This window comes from Oryzias melastigma, linkage group LG13 (assembly GCF_002922805.2).
Source record: "Oryzias melastigma strain HK-1 linkage group LG13, ASM292280v2, whole genome shotgun sequence".
NCBI lineage: Eukaryota > Metazoa > Chordata > Actinopteri > Beloniformes > Adrianichthyidae > Oryzias > Oryzias melastigma.
This window is the reverse complement of record NC_050524.1, coordinates 22,614,540-22,635,061: the sequence shown is the minus strand read 5'-3', so window position 1 is coordinate 22,635,061 and position 20,522 is coordinate 22,614,540. Positions and strand designations below refer to the sequence as shown.

Sequence of the window (20,522 nt, the reverse complement as noted above, 5' to 3'; positions counted from 1 at the left end):
TCCCCGTCATCCTGTCTTGACTCTTTGGTGCCGAAGTGGATCTCAGAGTTGCCATAGCAACAGATTGGGGGGATTCCTATTACTGATCTAGGCCACTGCGCACACATATGCTGCAAGCGTGGATGCATTCAATCAAACGAACACGCAGACGCTTCTCCCTACAGTGAGAAGGGGCTGCAGGTCACGCCCCTTGCCACTTGTAATGATAGGACACGGCTGTAAAACCTGACATGATGAGCACTCAAAACCTAAAGAATGTGTGAACAGGAGCCAGTTTATGGAGGTACATGAATCCTCAAACTGCTGCAAAACCCTAAAAACAACTGTGAGCTACAACCCAACCATGACACTGACGCCAGTAAAACCCATTCATGCAGAAATAAAGACTCCAGTCACCAGAGAAATGTGAAAACCTCCATAGGAATCTGTATTTAATTTTTAAAGCCTACATACATTCATAAATCTCAAATTGAGGAGTAGACAGTACATACGTCTGAGTGTAAGAAAGGAACGGAGAACGGTGTTTCCAGCTGCCTTCTGCAAACATCTTTACAAAATGTGATGGAGATAAAACACAAGCAGAGGGACGTGGAGGTCGCAGAGCTTCGATGAACCGGTTTCCAGTGTCTTTACATGTTCGACCAGGAGGAGCACCGAGAGGTCAGACAGACAAGTTAAAAGGAGAAAAGTTTTCTTTGAGTTAACTGTAATACCTGAAAATCCACTTTGATGATAAAATGCATACGCTCAATTTAGAAAACACCGATATTACTGGAAAAATAACAATTTTTTGTACCAGTTCTCAGGTTAAAACAGGAAATTGGATGACATAGAAGAGTGGGGGGGCGAAGGTGTGGGTTGCATGTGCATTTATAAATACAACATGCAAGTTTGATGAATCAAGTTGAAAATCAAGAAAATATTTTGTCTTTGTGTACAAGGCTGCATACATGTGTTGTATGTACAGCATGTATCCAGTCATGAATGCAGATCCACACTAAAGGTTAATAGAATGACATTTTAAAGTTGTGAATGTTTGTCAGGCATTTCTGATTCCCTGCATTTTGTGTTTGTGTCTGACTGTGTGCGTTTGTGTGAATGTCTAAGTGTGTGCACATGTGTGTGTGAGCATGTGCATTTTAGCCAACTGAGTTATGCAGCCGTTATGTGTCTGCAAATGTGTGTGTCTGCATATTTGTGTGTGTGCATGTTTGTTTCTGAATGTGCAAATATGCACATGTACATTTGTATGCATATGTGTGATTGTGTGTGCATGATACTTGTGTGTCTGTGTGTATGCGTATATATACTGTTTGTGTCTATGTGCATATGTGTGTGTGTGTCTGTCGTTAGTCGCTGTCTTCTTTCTCCAGCTGCTCGATCACGTCGCTCTCGTCGATTTTCTCCAGGCTCTCTGCACGCTGGATGCTCAGCTCTGAGAGGGGGATGCTGGGTAATGTATTCTGCTCTGGGAAGAGCCAGGGCTTGAAGTTCGGGTTATGTTTCTTCTTCCAATCAGAGTATTTCAAGCTTGCCTTGTGGATTTTCTTCAACACCTAAGGAGACAAAGTGAATTTAGACAAACACCAGCAGATATGTGGAGTAATCATGAGGAAATTCAGCAAATAGAAATGTATAGAAGCAAATGCATGGAAATCTGCAGACTAAAGATACAGAGAAACAAAAGAAAAAGATAAATGAGGGACAGGATAAAAGGAGGCAGAATTAAGGGGGAAATTATGACGTATGCAGAAATAAAATCCCAAGAGAAGCTAGAACCTAGAAGTGGATGATTTCACAGAATCCTGTTATTGTGCTGTAACTTACACGAGGAGCAACGAGCTGGGAAGACTTGTTGACAACCCACTTAGGTAATGAACCTGAAATGTGAGCAGATTGAAACAAAAACGCTGTTAAACTGTTAGAAAATCAGACAGAAAGGAGCAAAGCAGAGACTGGGCTTCAAATTTGCTTTGCCACAAGTCACACCAACAAAATTAACACGAGTCTTGGTAAATGTATCCACACAGAAACCCAGTAACTGTTGGTTCAGCCAGCAAGAGTGTGCAAAAAGCCGCAGCGAAAAAGCTTATCTGAAAAGAACCGACAGAATGAAGAAGTAAAAAGAACCTGCCAATAGAGAGGTGAGATGGTGCCATAGACTGTCCTTCGAATGGTTTCTATGACGACTCAGTTTCACACTTAAGAGCCGACATTCATCGTTAATAAAACCCAGAACAGAATAAAACATCAGGAAAGTGGGTAAGTGAACCTCTGTTTTCACATTTTACTATTATTTGGCTACATTTTGGTTCTTAGAACCTCTTCCAGTCTCAGGTTGTCCCTCACTACACTTAGTGCACTATACAAGGTGTCAGAATTTACAATTCCAAAATACAGTGCCCTAAAAATGTCCCAGAAATCTCTGGGAAAAACCAATGTGCATTGATGCTCACTAGACTGACAAATCACAGTGCATTGCATTTGAAAGATTTTTCATCTAAAGAAATGCAAGTCTTCGTCTTTTCCTCCCCTCAGCACAGTGGATTCATAGTCTTTGTAAAATGTTTTTTAGGTTTTTACCTCTGCAAATGGGTGACATATTTGCTGTTAAAATAATAAAAACAAGTAGAAAGTGTGTGTCACAATTGCATTAAAATCATGACTATATCTGAGAACTGGACAGAGTGAAAATGTCTCACTTCCAGCTCCAATCAGATGAAGGCAATTCAGTCGACACTTTTTTTGCAATACAGACGCCGCCATGTTGGAGGCAAATGTTGGACAGAGTCAATCTGAGTCAATATTTCTATGGGAACCACTCCCACCAATCAGGAGTGAGCTTGTCTGAAGTCCACACCCCTTCCATTTGAAAGCGGGCTACAAGAAATCTTTCAGTCAAATTGGATGTGGGCTCCAGCAGGCTCCACCTACTTTCACTGAGGCACAACTTAAGTAAATTGAAATGCAGAAAAAATATCATGAAAAAGAGATTTATCAAGAACACGTTAAAAAAGGTATCAGAGCAACAATGGTTATTCTGACAAATGGAATGACTGAGTAATAGCTGTTTATTTCTCCATAAAAGTCTTTTGGTTTCTTGGAGCCAGCGGGTACTTCCTGTTTGGAACACAAGGGTGAAGGGGTCACTCAGTCCAGTTCTTATATACAGTCAATAATTAAAATCCAAGAAACTGGATAGCCCTGGACTATGTAGTCTATAAGGGGTTAGGGAGTGAATGAGGGAATTCGGACACAGCCTCAATAAACAGTTAACAGGCTCCCACTCCTTCTACTTTAATTCAGTTTAAAGTTCACCTTTGAAATGTTTACAGCAGAGAAACATAATTTGAAATTATTCTGAATCCACAGGTTGGTTTTAAACTTCATTTTCATTGAATATTATGAAGTTTCATAAGTGGTTTCCTCGGATCTAAGGTCATTCAGATTCATATATGTTCTTTGAGATGTGCTGAGGAATGCTTTCATCTTTATATAAATTTGGGCTAAATCCTGCAGCTTCAATCAGCTGCACTAAGAAAAAAGCAATCCAAATGAATGCTATGAAATCAGGCTCTTAAAAACATTCACCTCACATTTCTCCAGACAGTGGATGGGATTTAGATAACTGCTTACATGGAATAATTATAATTCTTTTTATCACCTTTGGTATCAAAACATAGACTTGGGTTAAAATAGAATTTAAGTTGATTTTACTTTACAGCTTAAAAACATCTTTTGGTCATTTAACTTCTAAAAATCATTGGTTTTAAATGTGCATAATCACCTCGCGGGTCCACCTGGGCCAGGTAAACGAGGATGCATCGATTAGGTCCCTGGCTCTGGATCATGTAACCAGTCTGAATGGAAATGGCTCGCACCATGTCCTTTCTTGGCGGGTATTTCTGGGAACACATTTATTCACAGAAATCAGCAAAAATTAGCAAAAGAAAAAACATTTCTATGATTCTGTGGTGAGTACATTTTTTATTTTGTATAATCTGTGAGCATAATTTATTGAATTCTATTTAGTAAAAAGAAACAAAAGGGAACATATTTTTGCTGTAATTTTTTTGTTTTTTCAATGAATTGAAGTTAAATCAGAGCAGCTGGACTTTAAATCTTGAAGCTGTCTTAAAGTTGCTATGATTCAATTTCAAGACAACATCACCTGGATGAATGAGAACCTTCACCAACATTTTGTTTTTAATGTCTAAATGATGAACTTTTTATTTTTTATTGAAAATTAACAAGCTGTAAATTCTTTGTTTTTTAAATGAATGATTCACTGACCAAATAACATTTTTGAAACTTTGTTGTACATGTGAAAAGGACAGAAGAGTATGTATCTATCCATCCATCTATTGTCCTTACAGCTCTCTCTGCGTCCATCCGCACCTGAACTCTGATCTTTGCCCCCAAAAAAATCAGATTTCTCAAAAGATGAAAGAAATTACGGCTAAACATTTGATGCAGATGACCATGTGTTAAAAACTAAACTGCAAAGCAGGAACCCGATATAAATGACGCTCCCCAGAGAACAGTAATGACAGAAAATGAATGCAGCGCCACCTTAAATTGTAATAAATTGCTCGGGTTGCAGTCGAGATGCTTCAGTCACTCTCAGGAAAACCCCGCAGACTGACCGGATTCTGCTAACAAGCACTAATTGATGCAAGAATGCAGAAGGCGGAGGTCTACAAATACCAGTCACATGAGACGCCTTATCCTTCTGTACACATTATATAAGCAAGCACAACTGAGAGGAGATTGCAGTGAAGAAAGGAGACAGAAAAACTAACATACAGCAGATTAAACCACCAGAAATAAATGTCACATCTCAATACCTAACTGAGGTTTATTCCAGGCAAATTCTTCTAAATCGTTTGTAAATCTCAAACATTTGATTTACAAAAATGATAAAAGGTAATAAATATTATTAATAACTATGGATAAAAGTGTTTTGAATTATTTTTGCATGAATTGTTAATATTTATCCACCCAAAAAAAGACAAAACTTAAACCCCACTAGAGTTAAAAGATGTGACTGAGACGCTCAGACTGGCCAAAGGAACCTGCATTTCTGCTGAAATGTTTGATTAATCCTGCCAATAGTTTGGTGCTTTTGGAAGAGCAGTGGAGTACAAACAGATTCTGAAAATAAAAATAAATACTACAAAAAAGAAAAAAAACTGTTTTGGCTTTAGTCCAAATGGCCTCATAATTGGATTCTGTGATCTTTTATCTCCACCTTTGTCTCTCAAGTCTTTAATTTCCAAACAAGTAGAATTCTCTGAAAGTGAAGAGATGCTGCTCCACAGCACAGCGTTATGATCATGTCCCATAAAAGCATCATGCAGATGATAGTGCTTCCTCTGTGGCCTGATGCCAAATGCGCTCTCCTTCCTGGATGGACTGAGTGGAATTTTAAATGGCCCGTAAGAGCTTTGATGCCACATTAGCATTCCTGTGCACCTTTGAATGCAGTTCAAAGTTAAATATGGGTGAATGGGCGGGGCCACAGGTGGGCATGTGAAGGCTATGGGACTGTTTGTGTGCAGGTGAAATCACCGAGTGCTTAACGGAGTAGTTCATAATGATGTAATCATTCCCCATCGGCAGCCAGGAGCGGAGAGTGACCACATCTCGGTACCGAAGAGGCCTCGGACACTTCCCTTCAAACAGGAAAGACGTAAGAAACCAGTTTAATGAAGCAAAACATTGAAGGAATCACATGTGTTTGAAGAAAAGACATACATGAGTAGTAACCAACGTCTGCGTTGACGGTGAGCTTCCCGATGTCGAAGGTGTCAATAACATTTGAGTCCCATCTCCACCGGTATTCAGTGTCATGGAGCACATCGTACATCGTCTCTGCTGAGACATCTTCACACACCATACGGCACTGAGGGGACAGAGAGGAAACAGAGAGATTTCACAGGATTTAGAAAAAAGAAAAGACCTAAAAAAAAAGAGTAAAATCCAGTTTAGTACATTTATCTTTAGCACGATTGTTTAGTAAAGCTGAATTGTAACGCAACAAAATAAAAATCCCATGACAAACAGAGAAGTCTGCACAAGCAAATGCATACTGGAAAATATTTAGAAATCAAATTGACAGATGCTGTGAGTGCTGGATGGGGAGAGTGAGGGAGGCTGCTCTAAAAGATGCATAACATCACTGCCATGCATCTTCATTCCTACACTGAGAAAAGGCGACACTTTCAGAGCAAAGTCGATCCGTTCACATTACAGATGATGCAGAGGTGAACCACGAGGAAGATAAAGGTTTGTAAATGACATCCAAGCATCACGAGGAGATGAAACCAACATTCTGTCAGCAAAGCGCTGGCTCCTATTAATCTATCCACAGCACAGACACTGTTCTATACAAAAGGGGAACTCCTTTCCACGTTTACTGTAGGAGGCAAAAAGGGATGTGAACCCCTGGAGTCCAGCTGTTACTACGGTTACAACTGGCAGGAGGAAGGAACTCAATGACGGCAACCAGGTGGAAAAGAGACTCACTCCAAGTACAGATGAATCCAACAGAGAGTCATGTTTGCAGGGGGTCACATGCACCGCCCCATTTCCCTCCCCTGTTATGGAGACCTCAGAGCAAGGAGGTTGTGGCCTGCCCAACATATCTCCTATGTCACAAAAACAACTTTTTTTACCCTATATAACCGTTCGTATCATATTTAATGCAAGTATTTCTGAGACCCCTTTCTCAATGTATACTCAACTTGGCCCATGTTTTCTGCCCTGCAGTTCATCAACTTTCCACTAGGGGCAGTAAAAGGGCTCTTGCTGCTCATTTTAAAATGGCTGCTTCCATGAAATCTCAGAAACACTTTTTGTGGGAAAAGTTTTTCTAATTGTCACAAGTTTATGATGAGAATAACTCAAATTTTGATATTCAGTTTTTCAAATCACCACTTTACATATTAAAAAAATGCAAAATTTGTTTTTATTTTACTATATAATATGGATACACCACATTTGAATCTCTGGGAATCAAAGAACTTTTTGACCAAACACTCGTGTTAATATCTTTCTACTTAAACTAACATTGTTGTTAGCGAAAGCTAAATCACCCAGCGAATCATAATTAAAATTATTATCTATATATCATTAAAGAATTATATTGCAATTTTTGTGTTAATTAAAAAAAACATTTCTGTCAATTCTTTGATATAGTTGGCTTCATAAGGTTAAAAGAGCATTTTTTCATCTGCTCCTGATTCACAATGATTTGAAAAAAGAAATACTCAGGAATGCAATAAAAAACGTACTATTTTTATTTGGTATATGTTCTCTATCATCAGAAAGATGCCACAATAACATGTTAAAAAGAGAAAAAACACGACTTTTTTAAAGAGGGAAGTTTGCCGCATGAAATGATTACAGATTCAGTCCAGGAGACTAGTTAGCATGGCGGTGCCCCCTCCATCCCTGCAGACCAGTTACAGTGGATAATTAAAGTCAGAAACGACTCCTATAACACCTTACACAGCAAACTCCAGCTTGCTTCTCCCTTCTTAGTTCCCCAAAGTGGAGCAAAGAAGCTCCTGCTGCTAATAATGAGATCAGTACGGCTTGCTGTTTGCAGTCACACATTTTTTAACTATTTCTGTATTCTTTTACATCTGATTTTATTTGGTTAACATGCATTTAATTGCTCTTCTGCTTTACATCTTTCTAAGTAAAGTTGGGAGAACCCTTTAACTGGGTTCCAGCTGCATCCTTCCTGCAGTTCTATTGTTTCTTCTGGCATTTTCTGGTAATTGCAAATAATGGGTCGTCAGCAGCACTCACTGCAAAAAAAACAGATTTCCCCACAGGTACAAATAAAGAAGTCCTCTGAGTTTAAACCCACAGAGACCGAGCGATGCCAGACAAAGACGCAGATGGTTTAAGACTCAGCTGGAGCCGTCCTCAGTCTCCTAGTGCCCCAAAGGATTCATTTAGGAAAATGACCTTAATTATGTTCTAAAGCTGATTTCCATAAAAAAGTCAAAGGAAAACAACAAAAAATATGTTTTCATAGTATTTTTAAATATAAATAGGACTGATGACTTGTTTAACTATTAATAAAATACTTTATCTTATTTTTTATCTTAACCGTTTCATTTTTATAAAATTCCAGACGTAAAAAGCCTTTGCTTCAAATAGGGTGAAGTAATTTTGAAATGTATAGTTCAAGTGGGTTAAGCCTAGTCACAAGCATCTGTACAGGGGTTGACCTGTACGGGGTTTATGGAAGGTCGTGGTTTTGCAACACGAATTTTTACTCTGTTGTTCTTTTAAAAGGAAGTTCAATTATAATTTCAGATGAAAAGTGTAGATATTTTGCAAACTATTCAAATTTTGTTATGGAGGAAACACAGACACATTTTTATTATAGCGTACTTTCAGTCAGCTTCTATTAAGAAACTAAAGGGAGTCTTATAATGGTAGAAAATATTAACAGGTTAAAAGAGACAGTTGTGAGGAAAGACTTGCATGTGTGTCAACATGGATGAAGCCAAACCCAGGAGCTTGTTTGTTTGTAAGGGCAGGTCCTCCTCAGGTTTTGAGGATCTGTTCACAATGGAGCTGCAAGGACTCAGAGACAAGTTGATACAGATAAGTGATCAGACAGTAGATCCACACATCATGTTTAATGTACTTTAAGTGTTAGAGCAACACAAGTAACTGTATTGCAAAAGCAGGCCTACCAGTAATAAATCAAAATTTCTCCTGAAATTTGAAAAAATTTCTTTAATAAGCAATAATCCCACCAATGAATACTTGAGCCCTGAACCATTTTATTAAAGGGGAACATTATGTGGATATACCACAGACCAAGTGGACTACAAACACATTTTTGATGTTTTTCTGGTGGGAACAATTAGTCACTAAAACATCTTTTCATAAACTAAGATCATTTTCTTGTTTAAAAAACTTTCATTCGATTATTTTTCTTAACCAGACAAAAATATTTTTTTTCTTGTAACAAGGGTCTTATTACTTTCTTAAGATTCAGTTTTAGCCGTATGGATAAAGTCAAGAATGAGGAACAAATAGGATTTTTAAGTGATTTTGTTGGTTTTTAAACACACTTTTAACAGGGATTTTTCTAAAAATCTAGAATAGAGCAGATTATATAACCATAAAATCTGGTCTTCCTGTCACCAGCAAGTCTAAAGATATTTTATCATTTGTCATCACAGTGATTTGACTTGTGACACTTTGAAAACGGAGCTCTGTGACTCAACCTACGCTGTCACGACTTCGGTCCATTTTAATTCTGAGGCTCAGACCTTAGTCTGTGTCAGATGTGAAACGCATTTGAAAGTCTCTTAAAATTGAAACGGTTCCTCTATTAAATGTTTGCAAAAGGAGCTCAAAAACTCATCTATCCAAAGAAACAGTTTGTTCCATCTCAATTTTCTGCCTTATCCTAACTACAAAAAACCTATGTAGTGCCCTGTATTTTAAAAGCAATTGGGAAACCATGTTCACTACTTTTTGTTTCAATTAAAAATAGACAAATGAGAAATTCAAGAGATTTCATGAAGTAAAAACTTAATAAATATGAAACTTTCATGAAGACTGCATATTCTGAGTTCTGATGATAGATATGTGGATCGTTTAGAATAAAAAATGAAAATTTTTCTTCACACAGGTCGTTAAAATGCAATGAATGCACTGTGGTATATATTAACCAGCCTAGTAAGGATCGGTGCACAAAGTTTTTTGTAGAGACTTCTGGGAAATTTCTAAGGCACTGGATTTTGGAATCATATTTGGACAGCACAACGAAATGGTGCACATACTATAGTGCATGATGCAGTGAGTATTGAAGGAATTCGGACATCTTCTCAAGAGGACTTCAGCACACAGAAGAGTCTGAGATCAACTCGGGGCTCAGGGCGCATTGGGCAAAACCAGCACGTCCGTCCATCAAAGTTCTTGACAGCTGATCCCTTTTAAACCGCTGTGCTCCATTCCTCCAGACGCCATTTTCCCTTGTGAGAGGAGACAGCCGGGTGATGACGCATCAGAAATAATATAAAATATAAGCACTGCTGCAGTCCTTTAAGGATTTCACTGAGACGATGAAGAAACCTCTGAGGTCTATTGAGCGCCACACGTCCTCTTTCCCAGTAACCACGAGATTGAGATAAAAACGCAGTTTTAAAAAAGAGAAGTATGAAAACACAGAATTGCTGCTGCCATTGTCATGCTATGTGATTCATATCTACACACTGGAGGACAGAAGAAGTCTGATGATACTACCACCACCATACCTCACTAGTAATAAGATCAGTGAAGCAATGACACGTCAGTTTTTAGACATGTTTGTCATCTCACCAGACAGAAAACATAATATTCATCATCTGACCTGATGCTAATTTTAATTTTACAACATTTGAGGGAAACTTCTCCATGTTATCCAATGTTTTGGATCAAGGAGAAGACCTCAGTTTCCACAGCTTCTTCATGGATGACCTCAATAGGATTTCAGTTGAAGTCAACAACTAACATTTTTAAAGTCAGGTCTGACTGCAGTGACCAGATAGGCTAGTTTCACTTCCTGTGAAAGTCTCACCAGTCAGACAAGTAAAGGCATAAAAACTTCCAAGGTTTGTTTTACGGAAAGTTTTCTGGATTTTAATCCAATTTGATCACATGATCACTACAAGTTTTTTTAACGCCAAATATGACATTGATCATTTACTAAGGTAAAACCCTATTAAATATGAACATTTTATAAAGACTATTTATGTAAAGGGTGGGCAAACTTTTTGACTTATGAGCCACAAAGAGTTCTAAAATTTGACACAAGGGCTGAACCAGGAGCGGATGGTGTGTTTTGGGAAGAGAAAAAAATTCCATGGAATCTGGATGAAAATATGCATTAATTTTGCTTAAAAATAAATATATAAATGTTAAAACAGAACATTTTGGAGTTTTATTTCAAAACTACAGCTTTAGAGCCAATTTCCTTAAAGGTTTAATGTTTTTGAAGGAAAAACGCAAGCTTGAAGAAACGCTGCATTTATGTGGTGTTGGAAAAATGGACTTGGAAAACACATGAAAATCAGGGAAACAATGAATCGTCTGCCATCACATGAGTGCAGAATAACTTTCTGCTCTCATTTATTTGTAGTGCACTATCTATGGTGAGACACCAGGATTACAGGGAAAATAAAACATCATTAATTATTATCAATATAAATTATTCCAGATGAAAACTGTAATGGTTTATAAAAAATACAGTTACATACATCTTTTGTAGTGACTTATTTGTTCAAAGCCAATGCATTGTCAATATTCTAGTGAGATTGATGCACACTGGTTTTTCGCAGACTGTTAAAAAGTTTCCAGAGCACTGGATTTTGGAATTGTAGATTTGGACACCCAGACAAAACGGCAAAAGCCCTATGAAGTGCACTAAGTAGTGAGGGAATTCTGAGACAATCTAGCTCCATTCAATGACCTATTTCAATAATATTTTGTTTTTAACATGTGTGTGGTATTTTGTGATGGAGGACATATATAAAGAAAATTAAGATTAAATAGTATTTTAGAGTATTTCTTTGTTTAAATCATTGTGAATCAAGAACAGACAAAAAAAATGTCTTTTAAAAAAGAAAGTGCTTATTTGTGATGTAGAAAATACAGTGGGCTGCATTATGATGCATGCACTTGTAGACAAATAGATCCATGAACGTCTTTGTTTTCCTTGTCTGAGCTGGAATTTGGTCCAAAGCTGTATGGCTGAATAACTCCAACATTGCCCACCATTTTTGCTGTTTTGGGGGTGTGAGGGGCTGTAAGCTAGTAGGAGAACGTGTAAGCAAATGGATGATGGGAAGGGGGGCAGCCACAACTCAGAAGTGAATTTCTAATGAACTACTGCCGCTCTGCAGAAACCATGTTCTAGAAATTGACATTACTGTTTTTTCTTTTTTGCTAAAAACGCCTTTTGCTTTTACAATAGATCAAAATATGATCGGAGTGGGACTTTAACATTTATTATTAATTTAGCACAAGTTTAGGTTACATTTATTTAATAAACTCATTTAGATCACAGCTTCTTTAATCACTGGATTCAATCTATTTTTTTCCATCTATGAAGCATACTTATAGTGTTATTGTTGCTTTGTAGCTTTAATGAAATGAGAATATTCTCCATAATTTGTCAAAGAAAATATTGAAGTTTTGAGTATTCAAATGTTGTAGCTGCTCGTTTCCTGTAGATGATCTTTGGTGAGAGTGATTAGTGCCGTCACAGAAACCGTCTTATTGCTAAAGACTGAAGACACAACAGTTATGATGATGATGATGAAGATGGATCACCCATTAATGATAAGGATCATTTCCCTCCTTGCTGTTCTGCACAATACGTTTATGATTGATTTCTCTTTGAAAAGATGTAAACAAATAGACAGTGAGCTCAAAAAGAAAAAGGTTCAGAGGCTTCATTAATCTGTGGACATGCATGAGCAAGGATGGGTCCTTTTTTCCTGGCTATTAACAGAGAAAATGTTACTGATGACACACACACACATGGTGACCCAGCATCAGATAGGCTCATATTTTACAATCAACGTTTGGTGTGTGGAAGTTTGTGCGTGAGAAGAAAGAGGACAAAAAAACAGCTCCTGTTACTATCATGTTTGGATAAAGACAACTACAGAAGTTCCACCCATGCTCTAGTTGTGTGCTGTGAAAAAAACCCACCCATCCTGAAAAAAAAAAAAAAACGGCATGGAAGTGCAGCACTTTGGCCTCCGCACACACCTGCACCGAGCACATCCATCCTGCTTATACACTTGCAGCATGTCCTCCGGAAATTTAATTGGTACCATCTCGATTGGGTTTTTCTCCAAGGTACACACAGTGAAGTAACATGGCTCACAGACTTAAAAAAAAATAAAAAATGTTTTTTGGCTCCTGTTCAACAGGAAAACACCTCCCTACACACACAAACTCACCAGAATCTGTTTGACTAAGAGCACATGGCTGCTTACTCACGCTCCTCAGACCCGGATGCAGCAGCTGCTGCCACGTCTGAACCCTGACTGAGAACTTAACGGATCTGCCCAAACCTGTCACGGAAACCTGATTGCTGTCAGCCACAGCCAGGCTTGAGCCAACGCTCCGGGAGGCACAGGCAGGATGAACACTCACAAAGTAAACACAAACAGAGACTTTGTCTCTCTCCTCAAATGGTTCGATTAAAACTAAGAGGAAGGTTTAAGGTATTTGATGCTCCAACCAGGAACACAAATTCTGCCACATTTTGACTTTGACTGTGTTTAAACTCTAAGTTGGAAGCACCACACAAGGAAGCACAAGGGGAAAATTGTGTTTCTGTTCATGTTTTCTCACAACAAGAGCTTCTAATCTTTCCTCCCCACCAATTCCAAAGACAAATACAGCTCAGACAAAGCGTTCCAGCCTCTGTTTAACCAGATAAGAGTTCCTCACTTTCACACGCCGATCACATGACCATAAACAGCTGCATTTATAAGCGTTTTCTGCAGGAAAGCTAAACGTATCTCCTCTTCAGGGCAACAAAAGCCACAAATGATGAGGTTTGTCCTCCTTTTCTGTCTTGTTAAGACTAATGATTCATTCATTGCATCTGGGAGGCAGTAACCCATAATTCATAGCTGCATCCTTCTTAACTACAGGTTTGTATGCAAAGTGAACAGATAGATATTATGTGGGGCTGGATGTTTCAACTGTTCCTTTTACCGTTAAACCCTGGAAAGCTTTTCTCCTTTGTTCAATGGAACATTTATGGTGCAATAAAACACCGACTGATAAGTCTTTAGGACAATGAACGCCCCTTGTTCCTTTACCGTTTAATCCTAAAAGAACCATTTGATCCACCAAAAAAGCGAGAACCCCAAAGTACACTTTTTTGGCCACTAAACCATTCACTTTAAAAAAAATTTTTTTAATATATTTACAATCTCTAGATTGTAACAGTGTTTTATTCCTATTATATCAGTTTTTGACAATAGAATACACAAGTTCCTTTCAAAATAAAATACAAGCAGCTGTAAGAACTTAGATTCTGAACAGCAGTCAGACATAAAACAAAAATTTGAGTTTACACATATTCTAATTATAAAAAAAACAAATAGATCAAACATTTTAATATAATTTTACTTAATCTGACATGTGTGCATTCTGGAGGAATCAGCAACATTTAGATCAGCTCAGTTTTGAAATCTAAACATAAATGACAAAGCTTAACTAAGCTGTTATTAAAATTGTGAGCATTTTTTCTTAAAAGCTAAAGAGCTACAATGTAGGAATAAAGGAGTGGCATGTGGCCTCAGGTCTGAGACCCCTGTTGAACCTACAGATAGAACATCCTGAAAAGACTTCTTACACTTGGAGGACACTCTTCAGCTTCACTATAACACTGTTCTTATGCAGAACACCTTCCAGGTGGGAAGCTACTGATAAAACTAGAAAAATAACAAATGTTCCATCCTTTGCATTCAGTTTCATAAGCAGAGAAGGACATTTCTCCAGAGGAATAGGTCTGAGAGATGTCCACCTGCCCTCACTTCTCCTCAAAACCTGAGTGGGTTTCACAGGATGGATCAAAGCGGTTTCTTTTGGACCATTGTGCATGGTTTCTATGCTAGATCTGATTGATCTCGTGCTGTTTGGAGGAAGCCCTGCCTGCAGCAGAAGCATGTCAGCAGTTTGGATCATGCAAAGCAGACCGTTCTCATCCAAACCGCCCCGAGCGCAATGTTGACACCACTTTCTATCCCTGAGACTACGCGCCTGGTTCAGCAGCCTCACCTTGATTCTATGGACCGACTTGCCCTCCTCCAGAACCTGGGTCCGCACCGTGATGCCCCCTCGGTTGTAGGTCAAACTCCAGCCGTCGTCGCACAAACACTCCGCCTTGAATTTGGCGAACGCCGCGTCGTCCGGGATAGCCACGGACATGGCTGGGAGCCACGAGGATGACGCACGCGGATGGAGAGGGGAGGTGAGATGGCTCCTGAGCCCAGAGGAGACCCGAAGCGGAGAAAACGCACGAGCCTGCGGATGGGTACCTCCTCTTCTTCAGCGGGGAACCGGGTGTCTAATTGGATTTCCGTCACAGGGACTCCTCCTGGGCCGCAGCGCGTCTTGTGATGGTCCGCGAGCGCGTGTCCGTGTTCAGCCACCGCAGTCCAGCCTGCACAAACTAACCACACACACGCGTGCGCACAGGTGAGCGCTCCAACTGAAGCAAAGGAGGTTTTAAAAAAAAAAAACAAGTTCCCTCAGACAAACCATATGCTTCTGTCTTCACCTCCTCCGCGCGCCCGTCGCCTCCTCTTCGCTGTTGCTGCAGGTTTCTCCGAATTCACAGAAACGCACCGAAGGTCTCCATCGCTGAGGAGCTGCAGGTGGAGGAGGAGGAGATGCACCCAGAAGGGGCGGAAGAAGAGGGGGAGGGGAGGACGGAGAGGTGGAGAATCCAGGCAGGTGACGCAGCGACGGCAAGGCAGCTGCACTTCCCCGTGATGCCTTCAGGGGATCCTCGTAAAGTGGAGCGACCCCCACATTCACCTGTGGCTTTTTGAGGAAAACAGTGATAAAACTTTGACTATATTCATTCATCTTCCTGACCGCTTCGTTCCTTTCGAGGTCGCGGAATATAACTATAATCAATCAAAAATAACTATTAACGTAGGCTACACTCAAAAAATGATTCATTGGATGGACTCAATTTAATTAAGGGAATGTATTTCCCAATTAAATAAAAAGGAAATACAATAAATCAAAAACGTGCCAGAAAATCAAGTAAAAAAAACAAACCCAAAACATCTGGAAAATTAAACAGGATCCGCTGAGGCGGGAAGAATAACTTTTATTTAAGAGTTACATTATAAAGAGAATAACTTACATTTATTAGGCTTAAAGAGACAAAACAAAACTTGTAACCACCTAATCGCTGTCTTCTGTACAAGAAATCACAGCTGTATATAGGAAAGGAACAATCAGTAAAAATTAAAATAGAGAGTAATTTAGTTCTGAACAATACAGCATAAATACTTAATATTATTTTAACAAGTTATATTATTTGGTAATAGCAATACATCAACTTTGTATATTACATTACAAAATAGTAAAATATACATCAATCAAAACATGCTTGCCCTTTCTCAGGAAACATTTTGTTTTCCCCTGTGTAGACTATATTTGGCTTATAATGGCACAATATTTTTGAGTTACACAAAAGAAAATTAAAACACATGAAGATTTAAAATTCACACATTAAGTATGCTTTAAAGTGCTAAAAGATGTATTGCTAATGAACCATCATGATCTTGCACAAACAACATTAATTTGGATAAAAGCTAAGTTAAATATAGACATCACTGTTTATGTTTCTGCAAAAAAACTGACATTTATTAATTTTTGATCATTCTTCCAAAAGCGCAGTGATCAGGCCTGACTCTCAGTCTGCGCTCTAATTCATTCAGGTCAGAACTCTGTGCAGGGCAGTCCGGTTCATCCACACCAGACTCTGTCCTCCATGTCTTCGTGGATCTTGCTTTGTGCACTGGTGCACAGTCATGCTGGAAGAGGAAGGGGCTGCTCCAAACTGTTCCCACAAGGTTGGGAGCATGGAATTGTCCAAAGTGTTTTGGTATTCTGAAGCATTTGAATTTCCTTTCACTGGAACTAAGAGGGCAGAAAAACAAGCCCACACCAACACCATCACTCCCCCTACACCAAATTTCACACTCGGCACAATGCTGTCTGAAATATGCTGTTCTCCTGGCAACCTCCAAACCCAGACTGGTCCATCAGATTTCCACATAGAAAAGCCTGATTCATCGCTCCAGAGAAGGCGTCTCCGTTAGAGTCCAGTGGTGGCGTTCTTTACACCACTGCATCAACGTTCTGCATTTTACTTGTGTGGCTTGGATGCAGCTGGAAACCCATTCCATGAAGCTCTCTGCATACTATACTTGGACTAATCTGAAGGTCACATGAAGGTTGGAGCTCTGTAGCAATTGACTGTAGAAAGTTGGCGACCTCTTTGCACTATGAGGAAGGAACAAAGGATTAATAAAGCTGTCTATCTATCTATAAAAGACATACATAACAAGTTAATTAAACTATAAATACCATAGCCATAATGGAAGTGTTATTTTCTCACTTGAATTGACTAAATTAAGAAAAAGTAATAATGTCTGTGCTCTCTTCCATGTTTCTGTAAATCTCTTTCAATTCCAGCATCACCTGAACGCCGCATCAGACACCAGCCACCTCAGACAGAAATGCTCCTTTTGTGTCACTTTGCACTTTGCTGGTTCGATGCGGGAAACCAGACTGCCCCCTGCTGGTGGATCTACAGAAGTCCACCTCTGACAGAACAGTCATTTAAAGTATATTAGAAGTATGCCTACTCTATACTAAAAAAGAGGCAGTATACTTAAAGTTTACTTTTAATACACACTTTTTAAGTTTACAATTTTTATTGTGAACTTAAATGTTCCAATTTATTCTGAATTCCGTTGGTATACTTCCACACTACTCGTATGTATGCTTAATAAAATTAACTCCAAGTGTCCTACTTTTTTCTCCAAGGGTAGTCATCTCATCATCAGAGAAGTCAGGATATAAGTTTTAGTTAGAAACAAAAACATTAAAATGAAGTGTTTTTCAAACTCCAAAGCCTCTTCAGTCATCATAAAACACTTTATTTTCATAGTTCAAGCATTTCATTGGGCATTGAATCTTTATTTCTCAACGTTACACGCATTTAAGGGTATAAAGCTTTTCGTAATTTGATTATTGAAATGTCTTAAAAGAGCTACAACCTCCACAACTTGACCCAGTTTTTTGCATCTTATTTAAAGCTAAAAGGAAATCGTTTTTTTTAAACAGCCATGAATCCAGGAAGCAGTGAGATTAGAGATGAGTGAAAATAGTCAGAACAGTTGTGTCTTTCTGGAAAATCAAACAGTCTTAAACAAATGTCCCACAGTGTTCCTCCTGTCACCAAACCAGTTAATAAGTCACAGTTAAACTTAGTGGGAACAAAATAGCTTTATTTTTTGTACTGTTCAGAACTGTAAATGTGGTGTCTAAACCAAATGGTTTTCCAGCCTTTCAAACCAATAAAATGGTGATTTAATCCTAAAAAACAACATTTATTCATAGTTTTATTTTCTGCTGCTGTGTTTTTACAAAAAAGTGACAAGATAAACCAAAGGAAGTACAGAGTCTGTGATATTTAGACACACAAAGATAAGCTGCAGGAAATGATACGTGTGTGGTAAATTTAGGCTCCTGTTGGTGCATTTTAATGATACCTTCATGTTTAATCGGAAAGAAAATGTTTTTTGTGTCCTAGTTTACATGGTGAGAAGCCATGTTACCGTGTATGTGAAGTTTTACTTGGTTTTACAGTTCACTACCTCACAGATGATGTCATCTTTTAAAATCCCAAGTCATATTGAATGTCTTTGATGACTTATTACTTCTTGTTATGATAACTTATAAACGTAATAGAGATACAGTTTTAAAGCCAGGACTCCAATTTTTTATTTTAAGTAAGAATTTCTGCTGCTGATTTTTTGAAGATGAGAAATGCACAATTACTCCCCCTAATTATTTCTTTCTCTCAAATGGCATTTCTTAAATGTAATAAAGCTAATTACATTTAAAAGTTACTAACATTAATATATGCTGGGTGAAATGTATATTAAAGAGTATTCAATGGCAATAATTAAAATACATGTATATTTTTTTGTTGTTGTTTGTTTATTGCCATTAACTTAGTTGGTTTGTGAATTTGGCGCCATCTGGCGGTCTTAACGGGTATACCAGTGTTTTTACTAATACGCTTTATGTTCAGTTTTCTATGGAGCGTCGCTAACGCCACGTGTACATATAGGCCCTCATCCTTTTGTTCACATACAATACTGTACCTCGAAACAAAGAGAAAATATACTACTATGCTCAGCAAGTATGTAAGCTGTTTTTAAATCAATGGATTCAGTAGGCATACACACAAGGTCACAATGAGCATTTACAGTAAATGTAGCAAGACAAAACAAGACTTCCTTCTTCCTCTTCAAATTGCATCTGTAGATTTAGTTTATGAAAACTGTCTTTAGGCTATATGGTTCAAGTCTTACAGCTCAGTATTATAAGAAACAAACAAAACATAACAAGAGAAAAGGTTGTAAAATTATGAAACAAAGTCAAAATTTTATGATAAAGTTGTAAAATACTTGAAAATAACTCTATTAAAGTAAAATTGTACATTTGTGATTTAAAAAGGTTGTAATTTTACAAGAAAAAAACATGTTTTTTCTAAAAAAAAAAAAGTTTCATGACAATAGATTTTTACATTGATAGAAAGGCAGATTCAGCAGATTCTTGAGCGCGGTTATGTCCATCCCATTTATCTAAAATGCAACATAAATTAAACTGATCTTGTTTGGTTTTCTTTGTTGAATTGTTTTTAAAGCTTTTGGAAAAGCAGACATTTTTCTTTAAAAAAAACTACAACATTTTGAAGATTAAAATTTTGACTTTATTCTTATTGTGGATCTTTTTTTAATTTGTATTTTCTTAAAACGGAATGTCTTTATTCTTGTAAACTTTTTTTTACTTAATTTCTATTATTTATTTACTTATTTTCGTATTTGTTGTAAAAAAAAATTAACTTCATTTCTATTATTTATTTATTTATTTTCGTATTTGTGGTGGCCCAAGCACTCCATCATAAAAGTTGGATCAATACATACGAAACTATCTTATTTTGTTTCCCCCACGAGATTGTGTATTTCGTCATAGCAACGTGAGCAAGCTTACATAATACACTACATTCCCCAGGATGCATTTCGTATTCTAGTGACATCCACGCTAGGATGAGGCGAAGCGTTTGTTTTTGTCCCCTGATTGTAAACTAACCGTCCTACACCTTGGCAGCCAAGTTCGATTCCCCACGCGACGGCTGGCGCTCGAATCATTTCCGCTCCGGACTTGCCACCAGACCGGGAGGTATTTTCTTCCCTCGCGGGGTTTTTCCACCATGTTATCATCCGTCCCCAGCAGGCTAATAGCGCGAAGGTCGCGCAGCCTATCACCTTGCAGCCGCGTGCTCCAGACCAGCGCCACGGGCGGCGCTGGCCACGGCATCCGCGAGACCCAAGCGGAGACCAACCGCAACCCCCTCGTGTCCACCTCGCGCGTGTCCAGGAGGGGCATTTTGGCGGAGGAGGCGGCGAGTACCTGTGTGAAGCCTGCGATGCAGTACCACCACCTCGCCCCTAGGTGGCTGTCGAACCTCGAGAACCGCCGCAGTTCATGGGCTGCACTGGCCACCAGAGGGCGCAATAATAACCAGTACTGGGAGGAGAGCGGGCGGAATGAAAGGGATGGGGGCAAAAGTGCAGGCGGCGGGGCAGGACTGGCCTCTGCTGGGGTTCTTTCTGCTGCAGCTCTGGCCTTTTGCTTGAGGAAAGATTCTGACAACA

General features: G+C 38.7%; 2 protein-coding genes across 3 annotated transcripts in view; one reads left to right on the top strand and one right to left on the bottom strand.

The window, feature by feature from the left end:
* Nucleotides 1-401: 401 nt before the first annotated feature.
* On the bottom strand, nucleotides 402-15,220 carry stard10 (StAR-related lipid transfer (START) domain containing 10). Of its 2 annotated transcripts, XM_024277923.2 has the most exons (7): nucleotides 15,087-15,220; nucleotides 14,827-14,978; nucleotides 5,758-5,905; nucleotides 5,572-5,675; nucleotides 3,788-3,905; nucleotides 1,828-1,880; nucleotides 402-1,556 (listed from the first exon to the last, which is right to left on the bottom strand). In XM_024277923.2, exons 2-7 carry the CDS (start codon nucleotides 14,974-14,976, stop codon nucleotides 1,350-1,352), a joined length of 780 nt encoding a protein of 259 aa, XP_024133691.1. In that variant the 5' UTR covers nucleotides 14,977-14,978; nucleotides 15,087-15,220; the 3' UTR covers nucleotides 402-1,349. The 2 variants fall into 2 exon arrangements, with proteins under 2 accessions (XP_024133691.1, XP_024133692.1); XM_024277924.2 differs by having other exon boundaries at nucleotides 14,827-15,106.
* Nucleotides 15,221-19,759: 4,539 nt separating this feature from the next.
* clpb (caseinolytic mitochondrial matrix peptidase chaperone subunit B) overlaps nucleotides 19,760-20,522 on the top strand; it is a gene marked incomplete in the record, with an annotated part of 35,521 nt that continues 34,758 nt past the window's right edge. The window contains 1 exon segment of the mRNA XM_024277405.2: nucleotides 19,760-20,522. Within this exon segment, the coding sequence (XP_024133173.1) occupies nucleotides 20,078-20,522 (445 nt within the window).

Excerpts from the sequence above, each read along its gene's own strand:
- stard10 (XM_024277923.2), bottom strand. The coding sequence starts at position 14,976 with ATGTCCGTGGCTATCCCGGACGACGCGGCGTTCGCCAAATTCAAGGCG. Across the intron at positions 1,881-3,787 it reads GGCCCAGGTGGACCCGCGAG|GTTCATTACCTAAGTGGGTT; the intron begins GTGATTATGCAC and ends CTCACATTTCAG. Across the intron at positions 1,557-1,827 it reads CCCAGCTCGTTGCTCCTCGT|GTGTTGAAGAAAATCCACAA; the intron begins GTAAGTTACAGC and ends TTGTCTCCTTAG.